The sequence below is a fragment of the Oncorhynchus kisutch genome, linkage group LG30 (assembly GCF_002021735.2).
Source record: "Oncorhynchus kisutch isolate 150728-3 linkage group LG30, Okis_V2, whole genome shotgun sequence".
Lineage (NCBI taxonomy): Eukaryota > Metazoa > Chordata > Actinopteri > Salmoniformes > Salmonidae > Oncorhynchus > Oncorhynchus kisutch.
This window is the reverse complement of record NC_034203.2, coordinates 40,354,221-40,366,720: the sequence shown is the minus strand read 5'-3', so window position 1 is coordinate 40,366,720 and position 12,500 is coordinate 40,354,221. Positions and strand designations below refer to the sequence as shown.

The 12,500-nt window shown below is 42.1% G+C and overlaps 1 protein-coding gene across 2 annotated transcripts in view; it reads left to right on the top strand.

Moving 5' to 3' along the window:
- The first annotated feature begins 5,315 nt into the window (after nt 1-5,315).
- Nucleotides 5,316-12,500, top strand: part of LOC109874786 (unconventional myosin-IXb) — an 80,187-nt gene continuing 73,002 nt past the window's right edge. For both annotated transcript variants that reach the window (XM_031810083.1, XM_031810084.1), the window contains exons 1-2: nt 5,316-5,605; nt 6,119-6,979. In XM_031810083.1, coding sequence (XP_031665943.1) covers nt 6,167-6,979 — 813 coding nt within the window. In that variant the 5' untranslated portion in view covers nt 5,316-5,605; nt 6,119-6,166. The remainder of the gene's footprint in view (nt 5,606-6,118; nt 6,980-12,500) is intronic.

Sequence of the window (12,500 nt, the reverse complement as noted above, 5' to 3'; positions counted from 1 at the left end):
AGGAACCTGGTCCATCGCACACCACACGCAGAGATTGAACTGATTGTTATTTAAAGGCTCAACTGAATGACAACAGAGAATAAATACAATATGGAATTTAGTTTGGGGTAGGCCTCGTCTCCGAGGAATGGTCCTCAGAGGAATGGTCCTCAGAGCCAAGTGCTGATGACAGGTTGTCTTATACTGTGCAGCTGGCATGGAACCAGTTAATGTTATAAACACTACCCTATAAATACCAGGTACACTGATGAGGTAATGTTATATATACTACCCTATAAATACCAGGAATACTGATGAGGTAATGTTATATATACTACCCTATAAATACCAGGAATACTGACGAGGTAATGTTATAGATACTACTATCCGTTGAGAGTGGCGCAGCGGTCTAAAGCACTGCATCTCAGTGCTAGAGGCGTCACTACAGAACCTGGTTTGATTCCAGGCTGTATCACAACCGGCTGTGATTGGGAGTCCCATAGGGCGGTGCACAATTGGCCCACTGTCGTCGGGGTTAGGATTTGGCCTGGGGTAGGCCATCATTGTAAAATAAGAAGTTGTTCTTAATAACTGACTTGCCCAATAAAATAAAGGATAAAAAATAAATACGTGCCGATGAGGTAATGTTATAGACACCACCTTATAAAATACCTGCTATGCTGATGAGGTAATGTTATAGACACCACCTTATAAAATACCTGCTATGCTGATGAGGTAATGTTATAGACACCACCTTATAAAATACCTGCTATGCTGATGAGGTAATGTTAATATAGACACCACCTTATAAAATACCTGCTATGCTGATGAGGTAATGTTATAGACACCACCTTATAAAATACCTGCTATGCTGATGAGGTAATGTTATAGACACCACCTTATAAAATACCTGCTATGCTGATGAGGTAATGTTATAGTCACCACCTTATAAAATACCTGCTATGCTGATGAGGTAATGTTATAGACGCCACCTTATAAAATACCTGCTATGCTGATGAGGTAATGTTAATATAGACACCACCTTATAAAATACCTGCTATGCTGATGAGGTAATGTTATAGACAACACCTTATAAAATACCTGCTATGCTGATGAGGTAATGTTATAGACGCCACCTTATAAAATACCTGCTATGCTGATGAGGTAATGTTATAGACGCCACCTTATAAAATACCTGCTATGCTGATGAGGTAATGTTATAGACGCCACCTTATAAAATACCTGCTATGCTGATGAGGTAATGTTATAGACGCCACCTTATAAAATACCTGCTATGCTGATGAGGTAATGTTATAGACGCCACTTTATAAAATACCTGCTATGCTGATGAGGTAATGTTATAGACACCACCTTATAAAATACCTGCTATGCTGATGAGGTAATGTTATAGACACCACCTTATAAAATACCTGCTATGCTGATGAGGTAATGTTATAGACACCACCTTATAAAATACCTGCTATGCTGATGAGGTAATGTTATAGACACCACCTTATAAATACCTGCTATGCTGATGAGGTAATGTTATAGACGCCACCTTATAAAATACCTGCTATGCTGATGAGGTAATGTTATAGACGCCACCTTATAAAATACCTGCTATGCTGATGAGGTAATGTTATAGACGCCACCTTATAAAATACCTGCTATGCTGATGAGGTAATGTTATAGACGCCACCTTATAAAATACCTGCTATGCTGATGAGGTAATGTTATAGACGCCACTTTATAAAATACCTGCTATGCTGATGAGGTAATGTTATAGACACCACCTTATAAAATACCTGCTATGCTGATGAGGTAATGTTATAGACACCACCTTATAAAATACCTGCTATGCTGATGAGGTAATGTTATAGACACCACCTTATAAAATACCTGCTATGCTGATGAGGTAATGTTATAGACACCACCTTATAAAATACCTGCTATGCTGATGAGGTAATGTTATAGACACCACCTTATAAAATACCTGCTATGCTGATGAGGTAATGTTATAGACACCACCTTATAAAATACCTGCTATGCTGATGAGGTAATGTTATAGACGCCACCTTATAAAATACCTGCTATGCTGATGAGGTAATGTTATAGACGCCACCTTATAAAATACCTGCTATGCTGATGAGGTAATGTTATAGACGCCACCTTATAAAATACCTGCTATGCTGATGAGGTAATGTTATAGACACCACCTTATAAAATACCTGCTATGCTGATGAGGTAATGTTATAGACACCACCTTATAAAATACCTGCTATGCTGATGAGGTAATGTTAATATAGACACCACCTTATAAAACACATGCTACAATGATGGCAAAAACAACATTGTAGAGTGCGCTGACCCTGGTGCTAGAGGGGGGTACAGTTGGAGGTTGAATGTTTGATGGGGTACGGGACTATAAACAGTTTGGAAACCACTGCTATAGAGGATAAGCAGCCTCTAAAATGTACGTAAACAGACCATACATTTCAAAAGGTTTGTTTTCTTGGAAAGCTGTGAGTGTTATTATATGATACAATGTCAGTACATGTTGCATTTACAACTGGTCAAAGTCCAGTCGTCATCTGATTTCAGCCAGTGGATTAACTGTATTGTTTGAATGGAATGTTGGCATATTGGCAGTTAATTTAAAAAATGTATGGAATCATTCCTCTACGCCTGTCTGCCTAGCTAGCTAACAAATAAACAGTGCAGATACATTCTTCAAATTCATTATTTTACACAGTATCTTATCACAGCTCTGGCAAACCATGGTTGACCAACTCCCTGACCTAAATGGCTGACCCTTTATCCCATCATAAGAAGGTTCATGTCCATTCTGGTATTCTAATTCTATGGTCATTTTTGTTTGTTTACTATTCTGGTCCCCACAAGTATAGTAAAACACGTCCACACACACACACAAAATGGGTCTTGTTTGTAACTAGTCTAGTCTAGGCCTATGAAAAGGAGACAATATGACATCCATCTAGCCTGGAGGATCAAATGATTGTCCAAAAACAAAGCTTCAGGTGGCACTGGTTGGCTGTCAGTTTGCCTTTCACAAATTTCAAAATACAATACCGTTTGGATAGCACCATCATCACTACAACACTCACCACCTCATAGTGCTGAAAAGATCATACTGATCATTTTTTTCTCAACAGCTTTTGAGTGATTCTGAACGAACGGCACTTTTCTTTCAAAGTACCTTATCTTTACCCCAAAACGGCAAAATGAAAACAGATTAAGACATTTTTGAAAATTTATGAAGAAAAAAAATATATATATATATATCTTATTTACAGCCAGCTTGGAGTTTGCAAAAAGGTGCCTAAAGGACTCTTAGACCATGATAAACAAGATTCTCTGGTCTGATGACACCAAGATTGAACTCTTTAGCCTGAATGCCAAGAGTCACATCTGAAGGAAACCTGACACCACCCCAATGGTGAAGCATGGTGGTGGCAGCATCATGCTGTGGGGATGTTTTTCAGCTGCAGGGACTGGGAGACTAGTCAGGATCGAGGGAAAGATGAATGGAGCAAAGTACATAGAGACCCTTGATGAAAACTTGCTCCAGAGCTCTCAGGATCTGAATGTCCTTGAGTGGCCCAGCCAGAGCCAAGACTTAAACCTGATCAAACATCTCTGGAGACCTGAAAATAACTGTGCAGACAATTCGTTTTTTGAAGTAGATTATCTTGATATATCGGCACGAGCATATCGGCCATCACCAGTGAGTTGCCTATGCTTTATCTTCATCATTTTGGCAAACTCCAAGAGGGCTGTCATGTGCCTTTTACTGAGGAGGGGCAACTGTTTGGCCACTCTACCATAAAGGCCTGATTGGTGGAGAGCTGCAGAGATGGTTGTCCTTCTGGAAGGTTCTCCCATCTCCACAGAGGAAGTCTGGAGCTCTGTCAATGTGACAATCTTGGCCATCTCCCTGACCATGGCCCTTCTCCCCTGATTACTCAGTTTGGCCGGACGGACAACTGTAGGAAGTGGTTTTAAACTTCTTCCACTTGAGAATGATGGAGGCCACTGTGTTCTTGGGGATCTTCAATGCTGCAGGAATTTTTTGGTACCCTTTCCCAGATCTGTGGTTTTTGCTCTGACATGCTTTGTCAACTGTGGGACCTTATATAGAGGTTAGTGGCTTTCCAAATCATGTCCAATCAATTTAACTTACCACAGGTGGACTCCAATCAAGTTGTAGAAACATCTCAAGGATGATCAATGGAAACAGGATGCACCTGAGCTCAATTTCCAGTCTCATAGTAAAAGGTCTGAATACTGATGTAAATAAAGTAAATCTGTTTTTATTTGTAATAACTTTGCAAACATTTCCAAAAACCTGTTTTCTCACTTTGTCATTATGGGGTTTTGTGTGTAGATTGATACGGATTTGTTGTTGTTATTTAATCAATTTTAGAACAAGGCTGTAATGTAACAAAATGTGGTGAAAGGGAAGGGGTCTGAATACTTTCTGAATGCACTGTATTGCAGCAGGTACCAAGAAAAGATCGTTCCTACCGTACCCAACAAATTACAGCAATAGACTAAGGATATTAATTTGACAAAAGGCCTACTTATAACCTCTCTTAAACCAAATACAGAGAACACGCTTAAAAAGACAGATCGAACTTCATTTAGCCAACTCAAATCTCTCAACAGAATTATATAAAACACGTTTTGCATATTTAAATAACCGGTTTAGATTAATAAATAGGTTACAATAATAACAATGATATGCAAAAACAATAAGGATAAAACAATTACATTTAAAAAATGTATTTCACCTTTATTTAACCAGGTAGGCTAGTTGAGAACACCTTTATTTAACCAGGTAGGCTAGTTGAGAACACCTTTATTTAACCAGGTAGGCTAGTTGAGAACACCTTTATTTAACCAGGTAGGCTAGTTGAGAACACCTTTATTTAACCCGGTAGGCTAGTTGAGAACAAGTTCTCATTTGCAACTGCGACCTGGCCAAGATAAAGCAAAGCAGTGTGAACAGACAACACAGAGTTACACATGGAGTAAAATGATTATGAATACGAAAATAAATACATTTCTGGAATTGCATCCTACCTTAATAGCGAGTTGCACACTAGTAGCCGGCATTTGGCGGTTTGTGTGGTATTAAAAAAATACTCTGCAATGTATTTTATCGTGTAAATGACGTAGATTTGCTTGAAATGCGTTCATAGAATTAACCAATAGGTAGCTAGATCTACGCAAAAAAAACCTCGAAGTTTTCAAATTACAGAGTTGTCATGAAATCCGGAGAACGCCCCCGTAAGAAGACGGCGCGTGGACAGCAGATATAGGAAGTTACAATTCGACAAGGACGAGAACAACTTGTCTACCGGTACAAGATTTTCGATTACCATTCAAATTGTATTAAATCTCAAGTGTCGAGTTGCTGCAAACTAACTCTAAATTATTGTTGCTTTTATGTTGATATTTTACATATTTTTTAACTTTTCAGTAGCGTATGTGAATATATATATTTTTTTAATCAACTTGTTTTGGAATCCTGGTGGGAAAGAAGCCTTCCTTGTTGTCAACTATAGAGCTGTAGAGCATAGAAATGACCGGACCGTAATGTCAGGTGAGGAATAACATTTGATTAGTATTTATCGTATCACAGGTGTTGAATGTGCTTGGTTGACATATTATGTAGGGAATGGGCTTTAGGGAACTCGTGTGAAAGTTGTGAGCTCTGTGAGAATACTGAAGTTTATTGAATTGTGGACGTGAAACCGAAGCATTTGGCATTTTTTCCCCCCTGTTTTTACAGGCTGAGACAAGACTAGTACGCACTCGCTTCTCTTGGGAACTGGGTTAATTTGTAACTGAGTGTCAACTTTCCCTTCTCTAGACACATTCTCCTGTTAAGTCTCTGTACCTTTATAAAACCCTGAATAGAGTTAGAAAATGTGTTGCATAAATGTGTATATGTCAGCAGAAATATAATAAAAAGTCATATTCACATAACCCTTTTTATGTTATTATTTCATGTTTTGTAAAAGCTACGATTGTAGAAAGTGTAATGTTTATCTCTGTCTGTCTGTGTCTCTCTCTTTCTCCCCCTCATTCGTCTCTCTCGCTCTCTCCTGCTCAGTGGTTGCATGCTGATTGGAGGAGGGCAGTGCCAGTGTCAGCCAGCAGGATGAGTGTGTCTGACGGTGTGACGAGAACAACCAGCTTGGACATGGATCAATTACAGCAACGGCAGACCGTCTTTCTCCAGATCTACCCGCGTCTGCCCCAGGACATAGCTGCATGTTGTACCCTCCAGGTCAGCCCTCGGGCCACGACCGCTACGGTTATCCAGAACGCAGGGGCCACGCTGGGCCTGGACATGACCCGACACTACGCCCTCTTGGAGGTCAGGCAGGATGGAGGGGCTGAGAGGATGCTAAGGCACTCTGAGATTCCTGTGGAGAGGGTGTTGCTGTGGCCCCCAGGGGCCCGGAACCAGCATCCCCAGGAGGAGGGGTACTACTTCATCCTGCAAGCCCAAGGAAGTGGAGGGGATCTGGGGTCAGGGACTGGCGGTAGTGAGGTATCTTCATCAGAGGAATATGATGACCTGTGCAGCCTCTCCACCCTGACCGAGGACACTATCCTGTCCGCATTGCGCCAGCGCTTCTACAAACACAACATCTACACGTACGCCAGCGGCATCCTGGTTGCCATTAACCCCTTCAAGTTCCTACCCATCTATAACCCGAAGTATGTCAAAATGTACAACGACCAGCCACTGGGAAAACTGAGCCCTCACATCTTTGCAGTGGCGGACGTGGCGTTCCACACCATGCTGAAGAAGCAGGAGAACCAGTGTGTGGTGATATCAGGGGAGAGCGGATCAGGGAAGACCCAGAGCGCCAACTTCCTGATTCACTGTCTGACGGCGTTGAGCCAGAAGGGCTACAGCAGCGGGGTGGAGAGGACCATATTAGGAGCAGGGCCTGTCCTGGAGGTAAGAGGATAGAGAGAGAGAGTGTGTGCGTCTGTGTGTGTGCGTGTGTGTGCAACTGACGGTTATCGATGAAGATCGTCATGAAAATAACTCAAAAGCCGATAATCCTTCCCTAATAGCGGTAGTGTTTACTAATGATAAACCTTCCCTAATAGCGGTAGTGTTTACTAATGATAATCCTTCCCTAATAGCGGTAGTGTTTACTAATGATAATCCTTCCCTAATAGCGGTAGTGTTTACTAATGATAATCCTTCCCTAATAGCGGTAGTGTTTACTAATGATAATCCTTCCCTAATAGCGGTAGTGTTTACTAATGATAATCCTTCCCTAATAGCGGTAGTGTTTACTAATGATAAACCTTCCCTAATAGCGGTAGTGTTTACTAATGATAATCCTTCCCTAATAGCGGTAGTGTTTACTAATGATAATCCTTCCCTAATAGCGGTAGTGTTTACTAATGATAATCCTTCCCTAATAGCGGTAGTGTTTACTAATGATAATCCTTCCCTAATAGCGGTAGTGTTTACTAATGATAATCCTTCCCTAATAGCGGTAGTGTTTACTAATGATAATCCTTCCCTAATAGCGGTAGTGTTTACTAATGATAATCCTTCCCTAATAGCGGTAGTGTTTACTAATGATAATCCTTCCCTAATAGCGGTAGTGTTTACTAATGATAATCCTTCCCTAATAGCGGTAGTGTTTACTAATGATAATCCTTCCCTAATAGCGGTAGTGTTTACTAATGATAATCCTTCCCTAATAGCGGTAGTGTTTACTAATGATAATCCTTCCCTAATAGCGGTAGTGTTTACTAATGATAATCCTTCCCTAATAGCGGTAGTGTTTACTAATGATAATCCTTCCCTAATAGCGGTAGTGTTTACTAATGATAATCCTTCCCTAATAGCGGTAGTGTTTACTAATGATAAACCTTCCCTAATAGCGGTAGTGTTTACTAATGATAATCCTTCCCTAATAGCGGTAGTGTTTACTAATGATAATCCTTCCCTAATAGCGGTAGTGTTTACTAATGATAATCCTTCCCTAATAGCGGTAGTGTTTACTAATGATAATCCTTCCCTAATAGCGGTAGTGTTTACTAATGATAATCCTTCCCTAATAGCGGTAGTGTTTACTAATGATTATATGCCGTTGTTTTTGCTCACTGATACAGTGATTAGTCTGTCTATTAAAACATTCTACATCTCCTCCTCTTTCCAACTGGCCTTTGATGCAGGAGCAGTTAATACGCTCGCTGTGCGGGGAGTAGACCGCTATAGGCTACGGCACTAAAGTAAAAAAAACAAAAAAACATTGTTTGATGTGTGGACTTGTTTGTTTGTTGTTGCTTAAATCTCTTCGCCTCACTTCCTGTTGTGCTGCTGGTGCCTCCTGGAAAGACTGAATATTATCTCTAGTAGCCATGTTAGAGCGGTTGTCATGGTTACTGGGTTAAATGTTGTTGTTTTTACGAGGAGATAGTAAGTCTGACAATCTTTAAAACATTTTTTTATATAGTTTCTTTATAAAGATACACTTTTATAGTTTCATAATGCTCGATGACCGCATCTATAAGGCGCTATGAATGTTAATAAAGCAGTATAAGACTTCATCATGAGAAGTGTAACTGATCTCGACTCCAGAGAAGAGACCCTGGCCAGACCCGCAGTAGTTTGAGATTATCTTTGGGTGAAAGACTTTCCGATGAGAACTCAGCTGCTATGTGGTAAACCAGGCAACTCTCGAGCAGGCAGGAAGGAGGAAGCCATAGACACACATGAACGAAGAGCTACTGTTTGCACCCAAACGTGTGGCCTCTGATTTATTTATTTGCAGCTCGATGTGTCAATGAAAAGCTAGACAAAAACACTACGACTACGTCTCAAACGGCACCCTATTCCCTAAATAGTGCACTACATTTTTTGAGAGTGCCTTTTGAGACTGTTTTCTATACAGCTGTCAGCATTAGAAAGCAAAACATTCTCTGCCAAACCTGTATTCCATCTGGTGTGGAGGAATACCAAGTGCAAATGCTTGTGTCCTACCCCACCCCACTCCTTCCCAAGATGCACTCTGTTCCTGCCCTTACCCAAGGTGCATTGTGATCCCTAGATTCTTTCTTTTATCTCTGTGTACAGGTCCAACAGGTTTCTCTCAGGGTTTTTTCCTGTTTCTTACCCAAACAACAGTCCTCTGTTTTCTCTCTCTGTCTCTGTCTCTGTGTCTCTGTCTCGCTCTCGCTCTCTCAGTCGTTATGTGACGTTCATTCTCCGTTGGCAGTCAATGCCAGACGCTGAGGCTTGCATAGCTGCAGGAGAAGGGAAGGTCTCTGATTATTTGCGAGAGTATTTTTTAAGTGCCGTGGGAAGGAAAGGACACAGGAAATAGTTGTAAATTAGTAGGTTGTGTGAAGTGAATTTCCCTCCTGTGTAACTGAGAGGACAGTGTTAACAACAACATGCAGTGAAACTACTGACCACACTTAGGACTGTGGCGGTCACGAAATTTAGTCAGTCGGTGATTGTCATGCAAATAACTGTCGGCCTCACGCTAATTGACCATTAATTAACATAAACACATTTAGCATCGCCTGGCTTCCACACACAACCTACAAGCCATTTAACAAAGAAAAGTTGAATAAATCCATGTAATATAGCCTGGTAGTAGGCTACATGTAATCTAGCCTGGTAGTAGGCTACATGTAATATAGCCTGTAGTAGGCTACATGTAATATAGCCTGGTAGTAGGCTACATGTAATATAGCCTGGTAGTAGGCTACATGTAATCTAGCCTGGTAGTAGGCTACATGTAATCTAGCCTGGTAGTAGGCTACATGTAATCTAGCTGGTAGTAGGCTACATGTAATCTAGCCTGGTAGTAGGCTACATGTAATCTAGCCTGGTAGTAGGCTACATGTAATCTAGCCTGGTAGTAGGCTACATGTAATCTATTGCACTTAAATAGCGAATGGAGGACGCTTTTCCCCCTGGTTTATCTTCATGCCAGCCAGGTAGGCTATACTCCTGTTGTAAATATAAGCAATGTGCTTAATATTAGGAGAGATGATACATGCATATAGTGGGCCTAGCCTATAGAAGCTGATGGGATCCTCTTTTTAAGAGACCATCGAAACTTAGTTTTTTTTCTCCCACAATTGTGTAGCCAATAGAAATGTTGTGCAACATGAGCTCATGGGCTCTCATGAAGTGCTTGATTTAGATGTTCCGTTACATTTGTATTGATATCAGTGATGACAGGGACAATAGAGTGCTGAGTACCAGGCAGTTAGCAATAACTATCAGCAGCATCAAGCCTTGTTACCGTGACTAAACAATAGAAAAATGATGGGATCCTCCTATTGTTATTAGAGGCCATCACTCTGTTTTCTCCCATAATTGCGTAGCCAATAGAAATGTTGTGCAACATGCTCTCATGAAGTGCTTGATTTAGATGTTCCATTACATTGTATTGATGTCAGTGATGACAGGGACAACTCAATGCTGAGTACCAGGCAGTTAGCAATTTTGGTAGGTTTCTAATAACTATCAGCAGCATCAGAGCTTGGAAGAAGCCTAATTACTGTGACCTAACGGTCACGTGGAGTTTAACTGCCTTTGTGACTCATGACTGCCGGTGTGGCGGGTAATACAGTCACCGTAACAACCCTAACCCACTGTCTATATGATTTAACCTTACAGAGATAGTTGTGCAAATCCAAGCAGATCCTTGATTTTGGGTCACATTAACTTGTGTTTTTAAATTGTACCTTTTTATTTAACGAGGCAAGTCCGTTAAGAACAAATTCTTATTTACAATGACGGCCGGGGAACAGTGGATTAACTGCCTTGTTCAGGGGCAGAGCAACAGATTTTTACCTTTTCAGCTTGGGATTGAACTTGCAACCTTCCGGTTACTAGTCAAACACTCTAACCACTAGGCTACCTGCCGCCTCTACACTCTAACCACTAGGCTACCTGCCAGCCTCTACACTCTACCCGTAGGCTACCTGCCGCCTCTACACTCTAACACAGTAGGCTACCTGCCCCCGACACTCTAACAACTAGGCTACCCTGCCCCTCGACACTCTAACCACTCAGGCTACCTGCCACCTCGACACTCTAACCCCACTAGGCTACCCTGGCCACCTATACACTCTACCACTAGGCTACCCTGCCGCCTCTACACTCTAACAGTAGGCTACCCCTGCCGCCTCTACACTCTAAACCACTAGGCTCCCTTCCCCCTCCACCACTCTACCACTAGGCTACCTGCTCCCCCTCGACAACTCTAAACCACTAGGCTACCCTGCCACCTCTACACTCTAACCACTAGGCTACCTGCCGACTCTACACTCTAACCACTAGGCTAACTGCCGCCTCTACACTCTAACCAGTAGGCTACCTGCCGCCTCTACACTCTAACCAGTAGGCTACCTGCCGCCTCTACACTCTAACCACTAGGCTACCTGCCGCCTCTACACTCTAACCACTAGGCTACCCCTGCCACCTCTACACTCTAACCACTAGGCTACCCTGCCACCTCTACACTCTAACCACTAGGCTACCCTGCCACCTCTACACTCTAACCACTAGGCTACCCTGCCACCTCTACACTCTAACCACTAGGCTACCCTGCCACCTCTACACTCTAACCACTAGGCTACCCTGCCACCTCTACACTCTAACCACTAGGCTACCTACCCTGCCACCTCTACACTCTAACCATAGGCTACCCTGCCACCTCTACACTCTAACCACTAGGCTACCCTGCCACCTCTACACTCTAACCACTAGGCTATCTGCCGCCTCTACACTCTAACCACTAGGCTACCTGCCGCCCCTACACTCTAACCACTAGGCTACCTGCCGCCTCTACACTCTAACCACCTGCCACCCACTTCTCACAGTGCTCAGGAATAACGGGGAGCCTAGACTATATCAAGTTTTTAATTACTTATTTTCTAAAGGACACGTACAAAGCTATATCCTGTGTACTACTTCCTGTCCACCTTCAGGAAGTCAGAAGCACACGAGGTAGTTACTACAGGAACCTCGGTACTGTTTAATGTTTTCAGTTGGTGCCTTTTTTTGTCTCTACTCTCTCCGAGTCTAATTAGCCAGTTACATTACATTATCCATAATCACATGACACTGGATCACTGTATGCACAATGTCCACTCATTAATGAGGATGACCGTTGATTAAAACAACTGATATTAAACACTTTTACCATTTTCTCATTGCTCTGACGTCTGCACTGAGAAAGCATCAAGGTCCAGGGCCCATATTCATGAAGTGCTGATCTAGGATCAGGCCCCGCCTCCTGTCCCATGTAATCTTATTCATTATGATCTAAAAGACTAAACAGATCCTAGATCAGAAATCCTACTCTTAAAGACGTTTTATGAAAACAGTACTAGATTCTCTGCAGTGTTTTTGGACCAACCTCTGGTGTCCTGATGGACTCCCCATGATGAGAGGTAACGCTGGCGGAGAACTAGACTCCCCCCTTCTCCTC